General features: G+C 41.2%; 2 protein-coding genes across 2 annotated transcripts in view; both read right to left on the reverse strand.

Moving 5' to 3' along the window:
* Positions 1-11,920, reverse strand: part of asmt (acetylserotonin O-methyltransferase) — a 21,264-nt gene extending 9,344 nt beyond the window's left edge. The window contains exons 1-5 of the mRNA XM_034694317.1: positions 11,819-11,920; positions 9,813-9,987; positions 9,242-9,371; positions 7,967-8,035; positions 4,463-4,581 (exon numbers count right to left, since the gene is read on the reverse strand). Coding sequence (XP_034550208.1) covers positions 4,463-4,581; positions 7,967-8,035; positions 9,242-9,371; positions 9,813-9,987; positions 11,819-11,920 — 595 coding nt within the window. The remainder of the gene's footprint in view (positions 1-4,462; positions 4,582-7,966; positions 8,036-9,241; positions 9,372-9,812; positions 9,988-11,818) is intronic.
* A 1,568-nt stretch (positions 11,921-13,488) lies between these two features.
* Positions 13,489-22,093, reverse strand: akap17a (A kinase (PRKA) anchor protein 17A). Its single transcript, XM_034693721.1, has 6 exons — positions 20,975-22,093; positions 20,072-20,290; positions 18,848-19,060; positions 16,445-16,593; positions 15,835-16,075; positions 13,489-15,704 (listed from the first exon to the last, which is right to left on the reverse strand). Exons 1-6 carry the CDS (start codon positions 21,326-21,328, stop codon positions 14,796-14,798), a joined length of 2,085 nt encoding a protein of 694 aa, XP_034549612.1. The 5' UTR covers positions 21,329-22,093; the 3' UTR covers positions 13,489-14,795.
* Between the last annotated feature and the right edge of the window lie 1,742 nt (positions 22,094-23,835).

Here is a 23,835-nt window from a genome sequence, read left to right on the forward strand (position 1 = left end):
AAGGTCTAATGATCAAGTGGCACGGTCAGAAGTGGAATACACACTGCAAAATCTCAAATATTTCCAGCTGTATTTGTCTCATTGCTCAAAATATCTCATCCATCCATTACCTTGACCACTTATCCCGTTAGGGGTCATGGGGGGCTGAGGCCTATCCCAGCTGGCTTCGGGCAGAAGGCAGGGTACACCCTGGACAGGTCGCCAACCTATCACAGGGCTAACACAGAGAGACAGACAATCATTCACACCCACACTCACACGTACGGGCAATTTAGAGTGATCAATCAACCTGGTGAGCATGTTTTTGGACTGTGGGAGGAAGCTGGAGTACCCGGAGAGAACCCACGCATGAACGGGGAGAACGTGCAAACTCCACACAGAAAGGCACCTGCCCGGCCAGGGATTCAAACCAGGAACCTTCTAGCTGTGAGGCAACAGCGCTACCCACTAGCCCCAAAATATCTCAATATCTCATCCAACTTAATATAAGCCACATCAAGTCCAGATCTAAATCCTATTTTAAGAAAAAAATAATGTTGTCATTTCATGTAATGAGTAAAAAAAGGACTGTAAACAACATTTTCTTGATACATTTTTTGAAAGAAGGTAACACTTTTTAGATGATATTTTATACTTATCCATGGCTGACGTTGCTGTATGCAGCAGTATTAGGTATAAAAAAAACCATTATGCTCCAGAACCATGAATATAATTTTCTCTAAGTTGCAGTAACCTTTAAGTTGATTATTTATTTTTTGAACAAAACATATCATTACAGCGTGTGTTAAATGTCACATTAAAATACATCTAGGTGAAAGGCGTCTCACAGAGAGCCTGGAGAAACAAACCACCTTCTTAAGACACACTAGTTCAGTTAGTTTGCAGAAAGTTGGACAAAGAGACAGTAAGACAGACAGTAAGACAGACAGTAAGACAGACAGTAAGACAGACAGGGAGACAGACAGAAGGAGCACCTGAGCAGCAGGTGTGTGCAGACACAACAGATGCTGAGAGCGTCTTACTGGGACACTGCAGTCACTCCCTTTCACACTCCTGCTGTCCACACTCCTTTTGGTGATGCACCTTAATGCATAAACATGAACACACAACCCTGTGCCGAGAAAGTCATGGAGGAGAGAAGAGAGCAGACAGGGAGACTGTTGAAGATGTGTGTCTGTGTCTACACCTGTGTGTGTGTTTGAGCACGTGTAGGGGTATGTGCTTTCAGTGGCTTCACAGCTCCCCTGTGTGGTCGGTTGAGGTGTCACACATGAGAATCTCACCTGTGCATGTTAATAACTGCCAGAGCCTTTTTTCTTGGTAAGGTTGAGAGACTTTTACTCATTCCAGTTTTAAACATTAGCCTGGGATCAAGTGTAAAATGTCTCTATGCCATTCTCCTACCTGATTCAACACAGTGGGGATTTTGTGGTTTTTTTATGGAAAATAATTCATGAGTTGGGAAAATATTCAGCTCCCTCAACACTAAGAACATAGGATGAGAATAAAAAAGATAGCCTTTAGCTGACCAAATCTCTTTCCCCCTTATTATTCATGTCATGATGTCCCAGCAGGAGATAAAAACTTGGGACAAATGAACATTTATTTAACCTTTTTTTTTTATCAAACCTGTCATTTTCATTCTGCTTTGTTCTTGGCTTATTCTCCTGCATTGCTTTGGCAGCCCCGACCTCTCATGCACCAACAGACTTTCAACCTCATCTCATGTTTTGAGTTTCTGATGGGTCAGAGGACTGAGAGTTGACAAGCTTTGCTACTGGCTTTTTCAAGAGTAGGCCTCAATTTTTTCTTCTAAATTAAAATTTGGTTAAAGAAAAAAAGTGAGGAATATATGTACATACATTCCATTCCATATAATTCATGTCCCCTACAAAAGATTTAAAAAAAAAAAAAAGCAAGACAAGGAACAAAAGACACAAGGAGAGGATGATCTGATAAAGACAGGAGGAAACACAGCAACTACACACACTGGGTAAAAAGTGTGATCACATATTTTGTCCCTTTTAGCGCACCGTAGTTAAGCCAACACAGTGGCTGTTTCCGAAATCGCCTACTATACTAGCAGTACGTACTGATATGTCCAAAATTCAGTATGTAGTAAGTAGTATGTGAACAAGAGCAAAATCTGCAGTATGCCAAAACTCCCCGGATGTCTACTGATTCGGGAAAATATCTCAGTGTGCATCGGACCAGTCTTCCTCGCGTACTGTTTCCCATAATGCATAGCGCTCGTTCTGCTTTTTCTTTTTCCTCATTTTTTGACGGGAGGAAAACCGTTTTTGGGTGCTGTGAAAGTTATAAAATTACATATAAACCACTTCCTAACTTTTTAAATCATAAATGGATGCTAAATAAGCTTTTTATTTATCGGCTTCGTCGTTGTTTACTTCCGCTTTCCGAAACCGGAAATCCAGCGAAGTCTGGCTCAGCATGCTGCATGACAGATCGAACAGAACAGTCATACTACATACTAAATTCAAACGCAATATGTAGTAGGCAATACCTACTGCCTACTACATTAGTAAGTAGTATGTAGCAGGCCCTTTCGGAAACAGCCAGTGTCTTTCTGCTTCCTGGGTGATGGAAAATAAAAACACTGCACATGGCAACAGTTCACTTTAAATTTATCCCAGACGGTTCAGTTAAGTCAAAAGTGATACACACTTTTGTGTTAAACACAATTAAAAGTCATTGAATTACTTTAAGATTGAGCTGCCAGCTATGAACTAAGCATACAGGTGCAGCTATTTAGAATGATGTTGGCACAATTTGAGAGTGTGAAAATTGCACATTATTAATGGCCCTTTCACACCTTGACGATTTAGCCAGCGTTGGAATATAAAATAATTGGCGAGTACGTTGGCATACGTTGCATAAGTAATAGGTACGTTTTGTATAAGTGAAGAGCACGCTGAAGCACGCTGGTATATGTCATAGTACGGCGAGTGAGCTGAAAAATTTTGAGCGGCACAACATTTTTCTACATATGCCGTGTGCAGCGTATGGATCATACGTCCAGCATACGGCTGCCATAAGTTGTAGGTAAGTTATGCGATCGTTGACACACGTTGAGCTGTGTGTCTGCGTGTGTGTGAGTGTGAGAAGCTGAAGCCAGCATGTCGGAGTCTGGTGGTGTTCAACGATAAAGCTGCTGTTGTTGAATTAAATGAAGTTCAAAATTATACCTTTTTGAAAGCGCAGTCAATAAGTGTAAGTTCTTGTAAAGACCAGAGGCTGTGTTCCTGCTGGTTTCACTCCTCTGACACTCTCCATGGCTCATCATGTTCTTACAAAGAGAGACTGCAGAGTTTTTAATAACACAAAAGGTTTGAATCACCAATTCAAGTGCATCTAATTTCAAAACGTATACATTGTCATTAACGAGCGGCAGCCTTTTTATACACTTCGTCAGCGTTATTACGCTGCCGCGCGCTTTGCACAAACGGACTATAGTCGGACATAAGTTATGATTTATACGCCCAAAATTGAAAAAAAAACATTGACAATTCAGCGTATGTCAGCGTTTTAGAGGCATTTTGATACATCGGGAAAACGCTGTGTAAAAAGGTGGGGAAAAAGGCTTGATAGAGCCATAACATCGCATATTTTATAAGAAAATATTACAAATATTTTGATGTGGAAGCCCATTTTTATTGTGTTGGAATTTGCCAAGATCAAATCATCCTAGTGTTACATCTCACATAATTTCTTTGATTTCATATCAGTGTTTCCCTTTTTTTAGTTTCTTGGAGCAGGCCTTTGCCCAATGATGACTAACTCAACTGTTTTTTCTTTCATTAACCTTGCAAGCCTCCGTTTTCAACAACACTCAAAGTTAATAGAGCTATAGGAGGTTTTATTGTTTGTAAGGTTATTTTCTAAGTTGCTTTTAAAAGAACAATAGCACAAAATATAGGTAAACGATTCATGTTTTACCGGACGGATAATGTGTCTGAGTATTTTTGAACCAATCAAATTCTTACCTGGAAAAAAGCCCTAAAACAATAATGGATAATAAACATGGAAAATGTAGAAAGACAGGATAATGTGTTTTTTTCATGACAGTTTTAGTCCTCGGTCAAACTGCGACTCTGACAGGAGAAGGGAAACTCCAGGTGGAGGTGACTTTGAGTTGCTTGTTTAGAGAAGTCTGACTGATTTACCAGGAGTAATTAACTATGAGAAGCTGGTAGGGGAGTATAATAAAGGTCACTGTTGACTGCGTTCTGTGCACGTTGTACTGTATAAATATATGTGTGTGTGCGTGTGTGTGCGTTTGTGTGTCTGGGCCAGCTGTCTCTCCGGCTAACACATGACACCAACAGTTTTAAATGTTAATGACTGTGAACCCACAACCTTATGGAAATGAGATGTGGTGTTTTGATGAAGACACACACACATGCACACAAACACAGACACACATTTACATTCACACACTTACCTCCAAGGTCGCATATAATCTTGAAAGGCGAAAGGTCAAAGGCTGTGACCACGTCTTTACCGCAGATGTTCCAAATGGAGTTCATTAACTGCATAAACTTCACCATCTCTTCATCAGACCTACACACACACACACACACACACACACACACACACACACACACACACACACACACACACACACACACACACACACACACACACACACACACACACACACACACAATCACACACAATCACACACATGCAAAAAAAGAAAGGTTCAGTACTGCCTCTCAAAACTTGAAACAAAACTTTCCTCCTTTATCAAGCTGTCACCAGAGGGACTGTTTGCACTATGCCCACAACAAACACACACATACACTCCTCATCTCCACAGTCACTCCCTGTGGCGACATAGTGTGTGTGTGAGTGTGTGTGTGTGTGTGTGTGTGAAAGAGAGAGAGACAGGATGCAGCAGAATAGAAAGGCCTGTGGTGACCGCTGCTGCTCTGAGGAATCTCCACCTCATCACCCAGCACTCTGCCCTGCCCACAAACACACACACACACACACACACACACACACACACACACACACACACACACACACACACACACACACACACACACACTCACACTCACACTCACACTCACACTCACACTCACACTGAGCAGCCTCTCTTCCGTAACTCTAGAATTTTATTTATCCAAACTCCTCTGTATCAGTGTGATCAGCCATCTGATACAACTTCAGCTGACACGCTGACCTCCAGGAGAACTTTGAAAGTGACTCATTGTTGCGGCCTCAGAGTCTGATTACATTGGATGTGAAAAGATGAAATGACTGTGAGGCCAAACAGCAGACTGTCAGCTTTAATTTGGGAACATTTTTGGAGTTATTGAATGCCCCCAAACGATAAAATCTGCAGCCCTTTTTGTCCCTGATTAAACACATTTACAAGCACGCTATCTCATTCTCATCTCCGATCATACTGAGGACAGAGCGCTTCACATGGATATCTCTGCTTGTTTACATCATTATAAAATCAGCACGGTTTATGATCCGTTCGCCCCCAGCATTGACATGTCTTGTATCTTTCAACTTCCCCGCAGGTCCCTGTCATATCTGCAACCACAGTCACAGTTATGCTCCCTGGCTGCCTGATCACTGTTGTCTTGTTGCTTTAGCCTCATCAGCAATCAGCAATAACAGAAGACTGAAGGGTATCATTTGAAGAACGGTCAAATGGAGATTATCACATTAGTCATCAGTGTAATCATGTCCATGTGTGACCACTGTGAGATGACCTAATTTCACACTAGATATTTATTTCATTTGCATAAATGGAGCAGTTTCTGGGTCTTTAGTGCCAATTCTTTTTATGATGCTCAAAGAGGATGGTACCAGTTTTGGACATTTTTTTGGACAAGTGCTGCGGCTTAAGATTTTTACATTTGAAGCAGGGAGTTGCTTTCCAAAGTTGCAGTTTGATCTACTTTCTTTGTCAGAACACATTAAGTATCATACACTAAAACTTGGTGTAGATATTTCCATATTAAAATGTTGAAGATGAGCAGCTTGATAGGTCATACTGATGGCCTAGCGGTCTAAGTGCCCCACATACAGAGGCTACAGTCCTCGTTGTAGGGGTCGCTGGTTTGATTCCCGGCTGGACGACCATTTCCTGCATGTCTTCCCCCGCTCTCTACTCCCCTCATTTCCTGTTTCTCTTCAGCTGTCCTATCAAATAAAGGCAAAAAGGCCCAAAAATATAACTTTAAATTCAATAATGCAAACTTGAAGAACCCAATACAGTAGGTACAAGTGTCAGGACTCATTGTATAACAGAAAATGTGTAATCGTCCTTACTGTAAACATATTAATATGTTTTTATAAACTGTGATATCATTTCATTTAATAGGATTTAAATGGCTTTGTTCCCGTTATGTTTTTTTTCACTCTGCAACACATTCTGTATTTAATCTTCTAGTTTTAATGATTTTGTATCACTATTTTTTTTTCATTATGACAACATATCAAGTAAAGTATAACATATATTACAGTTTAAAAGTACTTACTGTGTTTGAAGTGCAGAAGCATGCCTTTAGAGTAACATATATGAGTCTATGGAAAACAAGATTCAGACTTCTTCCTAAGCATAATAATACATTTTTTAAATCTTAAGTCCTCTCACTGATCTTCTTGCCAAATCTTTCCTGTAATCTTGAATAGCAGAATTAAAGCTACAGATAAGAATGGGCTGTAAATTATTCAGGTGCACTACATGGCTGGTTAATGGCGATGAGTAAACAGAAGTCTGACTCATCCACCCTGCTTTGAATCACCCTCCTTCTCTTACAGCAGAGTGTGCTGAATGACTTCAGTGGTTGTTCCCTCCCTTGCTAATTCACCCTCAGTATGCACAGGGGAAATCAGCAGGGACAAACAACTGCTCCGCCACATTCAGTCAATTGTGTGCAGGTGTTGGAATTCTTTCGTTGGGTTTTTTCATTTTCAATCAATTAAAGCAGAATTGTAAATGTATCAGCAGATGGGTGCACTAGGTCACATGTGCATGGTACTGTTTGTTTAAAGCCTCAGATTAAACATGTTTTTGTCAAAGAGCAAATTTCCATAAGATCATCAGCTGCTTTTCAAAAGAATAAAGGAAAAATGAATAAAAACAACAGAAACAGATGCAATACTGCTGGTGTGCAACCTCCTACAAGCTGTATCATACAAAGGCTAACCTTATTGTTCCTGCATTCTACTGGTGAAGTAATGTGTATTAAATAGGTCAACACTGAAAGTCATACATCCGCCGCAAAGTACTGGTACATTGCATTTTAATGTTCTGCATGAGAAGTGTACATTTTCACATCTGTTCCATCTGCACATCAGACACCGCTCCATCACAGAACATCGGTTCAGTAAATCATAGCCTGATGAGTACAAGAAGAGAGGATGTTTTAGCACGTTATTCCTCTGTGTGTCAGTTTTGATGGTTTCTGTTCCTTTGAGATTGGCGGTCTCCTACAGTAGAAAGCCTCGGGCAAACCGATCAAAACCTATTAGCAGCAAAGTGTGAAACTTTTAGCGTGTGACCCCAGAAAAAGTGCTGACCAGCAGATCAGTGGAGCGTCAAAACTGTGGGCACTAGATACTATAAACACACGAGACCTCAAGGACAGCAGCAGATGTATTCCCTCTCTCTCTCTCTCTCTCTCTCTCTCTCTCTCTCTCTCTCTCTCTCTCTCTCTCTTCTTATTCCTCTCTTGCCCCAAGCTTCCTCACATCACTGCCCACATCCTCTCTCTCCTCTCACCCTCAGACGTCCCCTGCTTCCTAATAAATCCCACAAGTCTGTGTTTTTAGGGGGAAGAGGGAAGAAAGTGACAGAAAGGCTTTAGATGGAGAGACAGGGATGGAATGTAGATGAGCACGGGTGTGTGTTTGGTCTGTTTGTGTGTGTGTGTGTGTGTGTGTGTGTGTGTGCATGTGTACAACAAAGACAGCTTCTCACCTGTAGAGAGCTTGAAAGAGGTCCTCTGAACTCACTCCAAAAGCCTTTTCATACTGATTCCTTCCCTCTCTGAAATAAAGTAAAGTTAGTGCATATCATAACAAAATAATATAGGCTACATCAAGGTACTTCATGACTTCACATTTGATACATACATGTGAAAATGTGGAATCCAGGTGTTTATTGTTTTATGGCTTCAAATCTGCTTCAGCTTCATTTCATTATCACAGTCAAAGTGGACAAAATAAATAAAGAAACAAGAGTTTGCTGTATAACTCTTTCTCACAGATGAACCAGTCACACTGAATCCAGTCTCACTGTCTGAAAGCTGCTGGCTGCCCTCCCTCAGACATAACAATAAGACTGAAATCCATCTTGAGACACTGTTCAAACAGACGAGGAGGAACTGAATCCAAATCCTCAGGCTGCAAAAGACACCTTCCACCTGCTTACGAAATAACTCATTCAGGCTCATTCATTTGGAATAAAATCAGATTTGTGCTTTTTCTACAGCAGGACTGTTTGATTACTTTATTAAAGATGTTGACAGTCATCAGTCATAATCATAATCATCATCATGAATCAATTAAACCTGGGTAAGATCAAATTATAGTATCCACTTGTCAAAAACTGTCATACATAATAAAGCTCCTATAAGGAACTCTCTGTGTATTGATACTGCCACCCCCTGTGGACAAAGTGGTACCTCTGATGTCTCCTGATCTTGTGCAACATGCTTTATTTGTGTTTTCGATCAAAAATCTCATCTTATTGTCTTATGATAGTCAAACATATCACTCATTGTTCATTTTTGCAGTGAAAATTTTAAAAGAAAGGAGGCTGTATCACCAGTTTGTGGTTAATCTCCTCATCTGCCATCTATCAGCATTTAAAAGTATCAAAAAGTACTAGTCTGTTTTACTGTTTCAGGTCATACAGGAGCACCAGTGTTTATTTTCAGTGTGTTTCATAACCAGCTGAAAAGCTCCTCACATGAACTTTGATTGTTAAGAGAATAACATGTAAATATGTGTTGGTTTCAACTTCCTTGAGGATGTGAGGGTTTGCTGTTTCCAGATCATCTATTGGAATTAACAACTTTTCTGAATAGTTGGAGCTCAAATGATTAAACTTATAATAAAAAATCAGCCAGTTGGTGTAAAGATTTTGAGCTTATTGTTTTTAGCACTTAAAGTATAGAGAGAAAAAAAAGTATCGTTACAAAAGGAGTGAGGATGTGTAAAATATATGGTGGTATAAGCTCAGTGTACTGACCTGATTGCGTCAGTCAGGTAGTGCCAGCATAGGTAGATGGTTCTGGAGCTGTACTGGATGGACTGGTAGAGAGACAAAGGGCTGGAGCGCGTCAGGTAGACTCTGGCCTGCTCTGTGTTACTGTACAAGACTAAAACAGGAGGAGAGGGGGAGTGACAGAGGAAGAGGTGAATTATATAATATATGTTATTTTATTGACAAAGTTTGTTCTGTAATGTTGAACAAGGAGGGGGGCAGGACAGGACAGAGACCTGGGGGGGGGGGGTGTGCACATAGGGGGTGCAGTTTAGACAGGGTAAATTAAAGTATGATAAAAGGGCAGATACATGATTTTTTAAAATGTAGATTATTATATTTGAACAACATTCAAAAGATTCTACACAATACACAATTTGTTTACAGAGATAAGTTCTTGGAATACTAATGAGGTCTTATAACATTTTGTGTGTGTGTGTGTGTGTGTGTGTGTGTGTGTGTGTGTGTGTGTGTGTGTGTGTGTGTGTGTGTGTGTGTGTGTGTGTGTGTGTGTGTGTGTGTGTGTGTGTGTGTGTGTTTCTGTTTGTGCTCTGACCTTGTCCATTGTCCGTGTGCGTATTGAGGAGTTGCAGACCGGTGCAGGCAGCCAGCAGCCTCTGTATGCCATCCCGACTGGCTCCCACTGCCTCACTGATCTCTTCAGCAGACAGAGGGCGCTCTGCACCCAGCAACGCATCAAACACACCGAGCTCACAGGAGGTGAAGACCGTCTTTGTCACACAGAAAGAGGGGGAACAGAAAACAGAATGACACAAGAAAGAGGAACAAAAAAGAAGAATTACATGATTTCATGTCTGCATTGTGAGCAGGACTTTATCAATAAGTCTCTGATCACACACTGTTTGACTATGAATTCCATTAATTGATATCATTAGTTACATCCAGCTCAATGCATGTACACTCATTGGGTCGGCACTGTAGTAAAGCTGCACACTTAATAAAGAGAAACACCAGATGTATTAAATATTCATATCTTGAGCATGTATGCTTGCATTTTAACTAATTTCTTAAGAGTTATCCAAACTGTAGTAAAACCACAAGCTTAAGTTTGTATCTGAAATACTTTACAGGTGTATTTGTGGACTTCAGAAACATTTCATTCATTATCACCTCAAATTCATTGAGCTCCTGAATATCTAACATGAGTTACTATTATTCCATCTCCACTATACAATCTATATTAATCTATTAATTGATGTCCCTTATTCTATTTTTCTCTTCTTGCACAAATTGCACTTGACATTTTTTATTGAAGGTAATATTTATAAAATACTTCATTATGCAGCTCTCCAACCCTCTTATAGTTAGAACACATTATGATTTCCATCCTGTTGTTTTAAGCAAAATTAAAAACTGTAGTAACCCGACCTGCAGTTGGTAAAAAGGCAACAAAAATATACCTTTAATTTGCTTTATTTCTTTTGCTTTATTATTCACAAGTACTTTATATGTGCTTCATAGGTTACAAAAAATCACAATATTTTTAAATATTTTTTTGTGATAACCAAAAGTCTGTAAACACAAGATACTAAGTGATCAACTCAAAATCTTACGGTTATAACAAGTCTGATGCTGTTTCATTAGGCATGTTCAAAGTACGGCCTGGGGGACAATCACGGCCCAAGGTCCATTTATATATGGCCCCAAGCTTGCATCTTAAAACATGTTATTTATATCACAGAAATTAATCACATTCTAAAGCATATGTACATTTGCAGTTTCTTTCAAGCGCACAAACAAAACTAAAGTCAATCCAGAAACGTCTCGAAAAGCTTCATATGGACTACTTGTCTAAAGCCAAAGCACTGTGAATTCTGCAAGACGGCAATAAAGAACAAACACAAGAATTCTTAAAGCTGACAGGTTTTAAAATTAATAATTTTATCATGATGTGAAAATGTTCTTTATGAACTCTAAAAGTTCAGAAGACACAAAAGAGGACACAAGACAAGATCAAAATTAGAAAATTGTGCAGAAAAGGCAAAATTTGGTGCATAAAAAATGTTCAGAATGTAGGAAAATAATTATTTTGTTCTAAAAATGTCGTCTACTGGTCAGAAAAGTCTTAAAAACAACATGAAAAAGAAGTCTGATGAAATCCAGATCATGATCCTGCCATAGAAAAATAATGAGACAATATTTTTCACTACATTGCCCAGCCCTCATGAAAAACATTTTCCTACACAAGAAGTTTTCAAATGTTTACATGGCTTGTGGGGAACTGAGGACTACCTAGTTACTGAGTTATTGAGAACAAAAAAGTAAAATAATTGTTATTAAATAGAGATTTCATATATACCTTTTATGATTACTAAGTCTCAGTAGGAGCCACTGGCCCTGAGGTATTCTGACAACAACAAATGTGGCCCTCTTTGAAAAAAGTTTGGACACCACAGTGTTATATAATCTACTGTCAGGAATGCAGTTAGCTCAGTAAACAATTGAGCTGAAGAGGGGAAAGTATTGTTCAATTTGTAACTTTTAACAGGCTAAAGGTGTATGTGACCAGTAAATAAGAGTGTGAATGTGATCTCTGTATACCTTTGAGATGAGGAATCCTTCCATGTACTCGAGGATCTTCCCTGGGTACGTGTCTGCAGCAGGTGTCCCCTCAGATGGACCGCTGTCTCCACTTTCAGCCATATCCACAGTTTGTTCAAGAAAAACTCCTCTGCATGCAAAGTGATCTTTCCTGCAACACTGTTCTTCTCTGGAGACACTTCCAACAGGTGTGTACGAAAGGCAATGGAGACAGAAGCAGAGTAAAGCTACAGAAAATGCCCACAGCAGTAGTAGCAGCAGTGGGACTGTGAGAGTGGCAGTGGGCTAAGCTGATTACAGCCAGATAACCCAGATTAGAGCAGGGGCTCAGTCTGAATTGGACAAAGAAACAACTTTGTGGCAATACACTGCTGCCTTGTTCAATATCGCTCACACTTGGATGGAGACATTCACACAGTGCATTCTCATACCAGACCTGCTTTACCCACAGTTTTCATGACCCTGAATGTGATTGACACTTCAGGAATACCAAACTTCTGCAGTGAACTGTGTCTTATGAAAGATGTGCTCCCATTCTCCCGTCCATATGGTGTGATTGGACTCACGCTGAGAGACTAATGGTGGCATCAGACCTGATGATACAGACTGTCACGTCATGAGCCGAGATGTGATTACACAGGTCACTTTTACTATTAATTATTCATCCGCGCAGTCGTGAAAGCAGCTGTGTACAGGCGGGATACAGATGTGACAGCTGGGGTGGGGGGGGGGGAGCTGTCACCTTGATCCTTCACAACAGGTAAGCAGGAGGTTTTTAAGGAGCTTAAAACGGACATCAGTCCATGGATTACAGCTTTATCATTGTTCTATCATGCAGATGTTTTCAAGGATAGATTTTCAAAACATGACAGACAGAAAACACTTTTTGTCACAAGGTTGTCATCCATCATCATGGAGCACAAGACTGTTGTTTTAACACTTTTGATGTATTAAAGCTTGTCATTTTGGTGGCAAAAGCCAGGCTTCTGCTGGCAAAAGCAAGGCTTGCCCTCTCTGGGTTGGAGGAGAGTCTTTGCCCCAAGTTGAGGAGTTTAAGTATCTTTGGGTCTTGTTCACGAGTGAGTGGAAGAGGGAGCGCGAGATTGACAGACGGATCGGGGCAGCGTCTGCAGTGATGCGGACGCTGTACCGGTCTGTTGCTGTGAAGAGAGAGCTGAGCCAGAAGGCAAAGCTCTCAATTTACCGGTCAATCTACGTTCCAACCCTCACCTATGGTCGCGAGCTGTGGGTTGTGACCGAAAGAACAAGATCGCAAATACAAGCGGCGAAATGAGCTTTCTCCGCAGGGTGTCTGGGCTCGGCCTTAGAGAGAGGGTCAGGAGCTCAGACATCTGGGAGAGGCTCAAAGTAGAGCCACTGCTCCTCCAGGTCGGGAGGAGCCAGATGAGGTGGTTCGGGCATCTGGTCAGGATGCATCCCAGACGTCTCTCTGGGGAGGTGTTTCGGGCATGTCTGTCTGGGAGGAGGCCACAGGGAAGGCCTCGGTATCCTCCCAGAAGAGCTGGTGGAAGTGGCCAGGCTTCCCTGCTGAGACTGCTGCCCCTGCGACCCGGACCTGGATAAGCGGAGGAGGACGGTATGGTATGGTATTTTGGTGACAAGATAACCTGATGCATCTTCAACAAACATGAAAAAACACTTCACACATGTTACAGTTTGGATTTTTATTTTAACCCTGAATGCAAGACATGCTCTGTGGATCACGAGCATACAGTACACAGAACAAATGGGCTTCACCATGACAAGAAAAGATGTCACAGTTGTGTCCATGTCAACAATACTATTTATTAACTTGACTGCCTTTCTCAAAGCTAAAACAGGAAGTGTTGCTGTCATGTAAATGTTATTATTTCAACATGTAACATCACAAACCCCAGCATTAAGAAATGAAGAAATCAGTCTGTTAGCTGAAACTGTGCGTCGTCAGACATGGTGCCATTTAGTCGAGGGCTGATGTAGAAGTCAGTTTTGTCACAGCAGAAACACTGCAAAACTTACAACAGCAAATCAAAAGATACAATGGCATCAGTCAGTCTTCAAGTCAGCATAAACACAACGAAATGTTTCTGTGAAAACTTCACATTGAAATGGAAAAGCAGCCGTTCATTCAAGTCAAGTAGTCCACTTTAAAAGTCTCTCACAACAGCTGAAGCCTGAAGTGTTGGGAACTCCGTGCTGACATGTCGGCTATAGATGCTGTGTTTGCATTTTCTGTTAGGCTACAAGTGTGGATGAAGAGGCTGGTGAATCATCAAAACAACAAAGAGAAATTGTTCCCCTCTGAAACTTCACATACCTCACTGTTATTCATGCACAACGACGACTTGCTTTCAGACAATGAGGGTCACCAGCAGGCTTTGGAGTTCACAGGAGGGTTAGACTGGTGCGTTAATCTACAGATACTGTGAGCCTAAAATTCAAACAGCTGCTAACATAATGAAGATTAATGATGTTGTCACTTATTTTATGCTAATTCCTGTTATTCTACTAGTCAGGGAACAGATTTAGTGTTCTTCTGCTCACATGTTCATACTTTCTCTTTCACTAATGGATCTCAAAAGATTAATTTCTTGAAAACAAAATCCAGTGAGAATTTTGTGCAATAAAAATGCTAGAATTTTGCTGCAGCTTCAATTCGATATAATGAAATGTTAAAAAATGAAAAGGTAAAAGCAACTCTAGAATCTACTGCAGCATCGTGCATGCCTTAAAAATACAGAATAATCTCTTAAGTGTTGTTTTTGTTCACTTTGGGGAGTAGATTTCACGCTTTTGTCTAAATCTGTTTAAAGCCAATATTACTTCATATCCGCCGAGCTGCTCTGTTCAGTAGAGGCCGTTTGGTGCACTGCAATAACACATTACTTAATTAATGATTCCAAAAATATCTAAACATCTTGTCAAACCCATTGGACCTAAATTGTAAAGCCAAACTAAACGGATGATTTTGATGAGATTAGCGTCGTCTTGAGTGGCTCCTGTCTCTGCTGTAGCTGTGTCTCTTGTACCTCCTGCTGTACTGACTGTGACTCCTCCTCTCTCTGCTTTTGTCGCTGGCCCTCGAGCTACCTCTGCTGTGTCTGCGGTGGGTACGCCTGCCGCTTCTCCCCCTGCTGTAGCTCCTCCCACTGCTGCTCCTGCTCCTGTCCCGGCTGGAGCTGGTGCTCTTACAGTAATGACTGCGGCTGTGCCTCCTGCCACTGTGGTAACTGGAGCTCCTCCTGTGGCGACTTGCGCTCCTCCTACGGCGGCTTGAGCTCCTTCTCCTCTTGCTGTGGCTGCGAGAGTGCCTCCTCCTCCCCCGGCTGTAGGATCTCCTCTCTGCGTGGTGGCGGTCTCGATCCTTTGCTCGCTCCCTGCTATGCCTGCTCCTCACTACCTCTTCCCTCCTTCTTTCACGGTCTTTCTTCCGGTCCTCTCCTCCCCTCCTCTCCTCTGTTGCCTTATGTCTCCCCAAACCTAAAGAGTGTGCACTAGTTTTAGGAGGCTGCTTCTCTTTACCCTCAACCGTTTTTAATCCATTAACCAGTCCGAGAACCCCCAGCATCACTTCGTTGCCTACAGGATCAGAAGCCTCCTCACTTGTTTCAGGGCTGTCCTGCGTGCCGGAAGGTCTTGTGGGTTTACCACTGCTCTTCTTCAACATGTTGCAGACAAGTCGGTCCCTTAGCTCCTTCTCTCTGCGCTGGAGCTCAAGTGCTCGCTCCTTCTCCACCTCCACCCTCTTGAGCTCCTCCTCTTGCTTGTGTCTGCAGGCCTCCAGCTGCTGAAGACGGGCTAGTTCCTCCTTCTGCCGAGCCTGCTCCTGTTTTTCCTGCTCCTCTCGTTCAGCCCTCTCTTTCTCCTGCTGCTGCTGCTTCACACTCTGGAGAAAAGAGAGGACACATTTGAAGACAGACAGAACTTTATTATAAAGTCAGAAAAAGCCCATTATGACCTGAACGGTATTACCTACTGAGTTTATGTTTGTGTATGTGTCTGTGCAAACTCTGTACCTTGGCTCGGGCCAGCAGCTCCGCAATGAGCCGGATGGATTCCAGGTTGCGCTGAGCCAACAGCAGCCTCCTCTCCTCCATGGCGATCTTCATCTGCAGCTTCTTCTGCTCTTCTTCCTGCTGTCGCCTCACCTTCTTCAGGTTCTTCCTCTCCTCTCTCTCCCGCAGCTTCTGCTCTCGCTTTCGGATCTTCTCTTCCTTCCTTCTCTCCTTCTCCTCCTCTTCCTGCTCCTTCAGTTTCCTAAGGAACAGTCAATATGTCCTTGGTGACTTGTTGATATTACTACTAACATTCTGGTATCACACAGTGCTGTGGCACAATGAGTTATAACTGTACTTATTACAGAGTGCAACCAAACACTAAGGGCTACTAAACTTTAACTGTTGAGTACGTTGTTCGTAAATTAAGGTCCAAAATTAACATATTAATCACATGATACTTTATTTCCCTTTAGGCACACTCCAGTTGAGCCACAGCTGCTTCTCCCTGCAGCTGTGATGGAAAAATCAACAGCCCATTTCCCTTGAAAAACCCAGTCTAAGATTGAAAGGGAACGACACTTTGAAGTATCTTCCCTCTAATTCAAACAACGCTGCTTTCATCTCATACCTCTCCTCCTCCTTACGCCGCTCCTCCTCTTCCTTCTCCCGTCGTTTCTGCTCCTCTCTCTGCCTCTCCAGCTCCTGTAACTTCAGTCGCTCCAGGCCTCTTCTCTTCAGAGCTAACTCACTCAGGTGTTTGCTGGTGTCAAAAGTCACCTGAGGAAAACAGATACACACAGAGATAGAAAGCTTGATACGGACACTTTTGTTTCAGAATGGTGAGTGAAAAGAAATGATTACTGCTCTCTAACAAATGGCTGCTCACAAAGGTTGAGGAAAACGTGGTGGATATTTTGATTGTAACAGCTTGATATTGATATTAAAGTATGCTAATTTACCTGTAGGTTACTGAAGTGTCTCGGTTCAGACTCACTCACTACCAGTGTTAATTACGTCAACAAAATTATGACAATAAATGTTCCTCAACGACTCATTTTTTCATGACGAAAACTAGACTATGATGAGCTAAAGTGCTTCACTGATAATAAAAACTCTGACTCTCTCTCATCGGACATTAAGAATCCACGTTTTTCCCATGCTGTGCGTTCCTGTGACAGGCTGAGTTATTATTTGAGGGGCTCACTGTTGGCTTGGTCTCTACCTGCAGCAGATGTGCTTCATGAACCAGCTCTCCTCACCTCCATGCATCTGTCTCCTCTTCATTGATGATGTTTAACCCCTGGTGTGCGTTAGTGACAAAGACACAACCGGGGGACGTCTGTTTGATATTTGATGTTTGCTCTTGTTGCCGCTATTACCGTAAAAAGCTCCGCATGTAGAGCTTGATTTGTTCCAGTTTGGTGATACATCAGACACATTTAGTAAGTTTTGATCAACTCCTTGTTGAAAGATGCAGATGCATTTCAGAGTGCCGGGAACTGACTGTCTGTCCAGTGCGCCCCTCACTGCAGGTGCATTCAAGGGCCATCGTTAATGTGCAATACAGCCCTTGTACTTTGTGTTCATGGCAGTTTTATGTGAATCAAGAGAATCAAAATACAGTCATGTAGGTCACATCAAGATTTTTTTCTTTTGACTTTTTAGCAGAGACAGGCTGAATTATTTAACTTAGGACATTACACAAGCAAACATGTTAAAGGAGTGAAATGTTGACGATTTTAGAAATAGCCCCCAAAATTAACACTGCTTACTACAGTGCTGATCATCAGGCATGTCATGTGCAAGCCAGATCAACCCTTCACATTCAGGAGATCCCCTACTTCCCCTCAAAGGCTTCGTGGGGCTAAAAGATGTCATCTGTTTTGAACTAATTTACCAACATAGAAAAAAATACTTTCTTTTTGTGTCTAATTCATCTTATGGAGACTCTTTTATTTGCTTGTTTAACCGTAAGTCAGATTTCACAGAGAGGCTTTACTTGATGGATTAAGAGACCTGGCTCTCCCCTGCCCTCATTACTTTGGAAATAACGATGACACAGCTTTAACTCTCGTTCCACTGAAAGGTCTTAAAGCTTCTTTGTGACTCTGAACAACACCATCTAATTACGAAAATCTGCCTATCTGCAATTTCGCAACATGCTGGAAATCACTAGTGACACACCAGATGTATGCAGATCTCTGGGAGATGCTCTCTGTCCCTGTTGGTTAATCAGACCAAAATTAGAAATGTGCTGATAGAACTGCAAAAGCTGCATTTATTGGTGAGGAAATCAAATGTAATCCAGGCAGGATAGAGGGTTGCTATTTGTGGGGTATGTTCAAATGTTGTGCCCTTTTTGCTTTCTCTATATCTTTGCACCTTCACTGTCTCCCCCATACAGCACTTCAAGATCCTGCTCCTCACCTACGAAGCCCTCAATAACCTTGCCTCCACATACCTGACCGACCCTCTCAAACACCACTCCCCATCTTGCCATCCTCTTGTCCCCCATCACCAAGACTAAGCACTGCACTTTTGGGGACAGGGCTTTCACCATCGCTGCCCCAACTCTCTGGAACTCTCTCCCTCCAAACATCCACAACTCCGACTCACTTCTCTCATTTTAAAAAAATAACACAAAACCTACCTCTCAAAAAAAAAAGGGACCTCTACTCTCTCCCTATCTCTGACATGTCTTTCACTTCTCTTACAACTTTAACCATTTTGCACACTATGTTAAGAGTATTTTAATATCTAGAAAAGCACTATATAATTTCTTTCAATTATAATTATCATTATTAATTGAAAATATGACTTGAATCTTTGCTTAAGCAAGTAGATGGATAACTGTAACAGCACTACCTTAGCCAGCAGGGCTAGGATGTGAGTTTAAAATAAAAATGAAGTGTTGTTCCCTATTTACCTAATTGAAAAAGCTTCCTTAATATAAAAACGTATCATGACTAAGACTAACATTTTGACAACCTTTTTTGATCTTGGAGGAAATATTTCAGAGCTCCTGAAGTACCTTGATGTTGCAGGCTACTGCTTTCCCATCATCTCCTTTCAGCATCAGCTTCATGCTGCGCAGGGTGTCCATTGCCTTTGTGAAACCACAGTACTCCTGATACTGGACATAAGCCTCAAAGTTCAGATGACCTCCAAAACTGAACGTGTTGAAGTTCTTGTCCATCATCTCTTCCCTGTACGGGTCCAGCATGGGGATGTCAACATTCCGCACCTGCAATCAAAATAAAGGTTTGTTGAAAAATCCAAATAGTTTACTTTTCTTTGTTTAATATTGATGTCATCATAATTTGATTTACATGAATTGTTGAGATTTCTTGCATTATCTAACTGTGATGTTTGTGTAAAAGGGAGAAAATTCCCCAGATTAACTGTTAATGTTTAATCCATACAATCACAGTTGAAGTATCCCAACTAAGTTGAATTGCTTCTAAAAGACTCAATACATTCAGAATTAAGAACTCAGGAGGGGGCTGTCACAATGTTACACAGCAGCCACTTTCTAATCTTGTTCATTATGTTACAGAAAGTATCAGTCCTCAAAAACTATGATTAGATCATTTCTAGCTATTACAGACAGCCTTGTTTCTGTTTAAGCTTTCTTAAAATGTCAAAAGGATTGAGTTGTGCATGTAAAAAAGCCATTACTAGGCGCTGGTTGCTTCCTGAACCTCCCACAACATGGGAGTGGATTGATATAGTAAATTATGTTTATGTTTGATGTATGTAGGATGTATTTATTAAACTCTGGACCAAGTGGAGTAAGTATGTAAAATCTCTACAGACAGATTTTGTGGATGATACCATTCAATGGCCCGGTGGTTTTGTGTGTTTTCAGTTTTTTTAATGTGATTATCTGTCACTTATCTCTCCCTGAAATGCTTCTGGCTCACAGTAATGTATACTGTCACCCCCAGGTTGTATTTAGTTCTAATAATCTTTAAAAACGGAGGACTGCAGAGGAAATTAACATTATTCTCTCTTTTATATGCCAATGCTCTGTATAACAAACTGCTGTCCAATAACAAAAATAAAGAATTTAAAAAAAAAAAAAAATAGGTAAAAAGGAGTAGGTCTTCAGGCTATTTCTTACATGGTTTGCTAAAGCTAACAGCACAGCAGCTGGGCTGTACATCCTCTCATATCACACTTACAAGTCAAATAATGTAAAGTTCCACATTTCTGGTGGTAAAGATTGAAAAGCATCAACAAGTTTCTACCCCACCTTTCCAAATGTCTGGAATACAGTAGTAAGGACCTCCTCTGCGGGCCGGTCTGGGAACTGGCTGTCCTTCTGACTGAACCAGCGGCAAGGTAGCCCCTCCAGGTGAATGGTATCGGGTCTCTCTCCTGGTAGAGTTTCATTCATGTCCTTGGCATCACGGAAGAAGGAGTCCCAGTCATGTCGTGTAGGAAAGTCCACCTTATTCTCTACTGCACGAACCTGAGGGCAATGATGATGAGAGGTCCTCATGAGTACAGCTACATATAGTAGCTGTGCAAGACATACATACATACATACATAGGGTTGCAAAATTCCGGGAATTTTCAAAGTTAGAAACTTTCCATGGGAATTAACTGGAATTTATGTGAATAAAAGAGAAGGTTGGCTCTTAATAGGGAACTTAAATATAGTAGGAGAAAATATATTTTAGCATAATGCTGACTAAAAAAAACAGATTTCATGCAAGTACAGTTAAATATCTATGCAGAGCCATCCTCAACAAGGCTGGACAGTGACACTGAAGAGGAAGTGGACATGGAGGATGTTGATGAGACCCAGAATTATTTATTTTTTGCATTTTTGCTCATTTTTGAATGGGTTGGGTCAGAGGGATGAGTACTATTTAACTCAACATTCATGTTTGTGTTCTTAAATGAAATAATTGATTGTTAAATAAAATAGTTAAGACTTGATAAAGTCCTACTTACAAATAAATCAGTTTTAATTGTATTATTTTGGATGGATGTCTGCTTATAACAAAACAAATATTTATGCTTGGATATGACACCTTTCCATTAAATGGCCCTCAATTCACAGTTAATTCCCATGGAAACGTTCCACCCCTTTGCAACCCTATACATACACAATGAAAGTGTAGGCATGAGAGTTTTTAAGACCAGATACCTTTAAAACATCAGTGAATCCACTAAGTTTGATGCTCTTCCCATCCAAGCGGCTCAGTAGGCTCTTCACCACAGTCTTGTTCTCCACCTCTCCCTCAAAGCGGATGAAGTCCATGGTGCTCTTTGAGATCCGCAGGACAGAAAACTGATCGGGAGCAACCATCCCCTTCACTCTCTCCATTACCTCCCAGTTGGAGATGCTCTTCCCCGGCAGTTTGAGCTGCGGCAGAGCCACACTGATGGTCATCTTGGCAATGGGCTTGAGGTACAGGTTGTACTCTGAGGAGAGGCACACTGCCTCTGCAGTGTCATGGACAATAGTTGTCATCGTTGTGAACGCGTGTGGAGGCTGCATGGAGTTAAAGATATGGAGGATTGGCTACTCTTGAAATAACCCTTAATGAGGGGAATAAGTTAATTCACTATGCAACACAATACAACTAGCTAGAACACTAAAGCGGAAGTGTTTTAGTGACTATTTTACCCCCTAACTTTAAACAGCTAGCTAACACAGCTTTAACTAACTCTAAAACGCGTCGCAAGATGCTCGTTGGATACTAACAATGTTGTCTGAATGTCAGCTTTATTTCAACTTTAACCCATTTAACTAAAAGCTTTATATTTACACTAAATGTCAACATTTAATCTAGGTTTTAAAGCGCAGTCTGTGTTTTGTCTAGCTTCGCTGTCGGCGTTAACGTTAGCTAACACTAAGCATTAGATACCAGGGAGATAAACTCAACTTTCTAATACTAGAAGGGTCGTGATCATCCAAATGTATGTCAGACTAAACATTTGACCTGCAAATATCTAAGGTTAATAACTATAATATCCAACGTTACTGCCATTTCGAGATGTTTGCAGTTTAGCAAACGTTAGCTTCTGAAAGTCTGTCGAGCTTTAACAATCAATGCGTTTTAACACGGCGTTCACTGTAAGGTATTACAGTGACATTAATCACCACCTACCTAACATTAGTTAGTCTCCCGGCAGTGTAAAGAAAATAACTGACTTATTGTTCTGGTTTAAAGCGAGCCACACACAGCAGAAAAACAGACTCCCACGACATGCCACTTCCGCTTGTAGTCAACTTTGACCCCACAAAGAAACAACGAGCTGCAGCAGCAGCAGGGGGACATGATTTACGGACAGCGACACCATGTGGGGAACATGTATGGGAAAAGTAGGAAAGAGGATCCTGACATAAGTTGCCTAGAAAAAAGTCAAACGTCATTGATGATAAGGGCGTTATCATCAATCTGTTATGCATCCATTAAACTTAAAGGGGGTTTCTGAGATCCTCCTCTATGCTGTGCTCTGCTGGGGGGGGGGGGGCAGCATTTTGTCTTGATGACATTAAAATAATTAATAAGCTGATCAGAAAGGCTGGCTCTGATTATCCCTGACTCTCTTGAGGTTACCTTGGAGAAGAGAACTAGGACTAAATTGAAAACTGTTCTAATCTTTTCGAAGGCAATCCCCAGCACAATGTTGTTGTTTTTTGTCAAATATTTTTATTGAATTTTTCCATTTATGAGGTGGGTACAGAAAAAGGAAAAGGACACTTTAGATGCACAACAATAAACAACTACCCAACTTAAACAACCCGTTCAATCACACTCATTCACACCCTGTGTTCTCACCACAAGAGACAAAATGGACAAGACAATACAATCAATTGTCAAAAAGTATTAACAAGTGGGGAAACGATTGAGCCGAGTGGGAAGGAAAAAGGAAGAGGAGAGAAAATAAAAAAACAAATTAAAAAAACAAATGACCAACTCAGTTGGTCATTTGTTTTTTCAGCTTTAAACAATGTTTTTAATGGACTAAGAAGCTCCTTCAGTGAGCGACTGGTTATGCTCCACAGAACGTCTTAGAAGGTCCTTTGTTCCTGCAGCAGTCAGATTTTTTAATGAACATTTGTAGTTATGGATCTGACCCATAGCTGTTAGTTAGGCCTCAAATGGTGTGACTATTGTTTTTTTATTTGTCATGTTTTTGTGACTGTACTGTCTTATTGTTTGTCGATTCTGTGAACAGACCCTTGTGGCATAAGAATTTCCGCCACAGGGGATCAATAAAGTTCTCTAATCTCTCATTAAGATGAATGGAAACTGTAGTTATCACCATTTATCCTCCTCTAAACAACCACCTATTGTGCATCACTTTGCATTCATCTTATACGCACTCTGATATTGTATGGACTTCTTTGCCAAATAGATACAAAAGTCACAGGAAATATTCTTTGACTCAGTGTAGTAAGAGTATTAACAATGAAACATGAGTGAAGACCTTTATACAGTCTATGGTGAAGACTGAGGTTGGTGGGTGCTCTTTGTGGCACTGTGTCAGAGGACAACGGCACATTTTGTAACCAGCTTGGTGGCTATTTGAGAAAGAGTACATAATATATTAACCTGATGGCTATTTGGCACTGTTGGTTCTGAGTCTGGCTTTAAATGAACACCATCATAGCTGTTTTAATTGTTGGTGGAGAGAGTGTGAGATGGGGTTACATTGGACATGGATTAGTCCACAGCAAAGGCCCCAGGCGAAAAAGTTGGCACAGTTTCCCTGAAAAGATTGCAGAGGAATTTACATAATAGGCATTAGTCCCTTCACTTTGTATGTAGGTCAGTAGCTGCAGTCAGACTGCCTCTCTACTGCCTTCCGATCAGCAGCAATTTAACAAGTGGGCTGCCTCGGGCTACCAGGCTCTGGGATCTACTGGCCCAGGAAACATTCATCCCTTTGCTGACCTCTATAAATCTTTTGTGACAAGGGAGGCAAAACAGAGATAAAGAAGACATCAAAGAGCAGGCTCTGACTTGAGAGTATTAACATAAATACAAGCAACAC

The sequence above is a fragment of the Notolabrus celidotus genome, chromosome 10, assembly GCF_009762535.1.
Source record: "Notolabrus celidotus isolate fNotCel1 chromosome 10, fNotCel1.pri, whole genome shotgun sequence".
Taxonomy (NCBI): domain Eukaryota; kingdom Metazoa; phylum Chordata; class Actinopteri; order Labriformes; family Labridae; genus Notolabrus; species Notolabrus celidotus.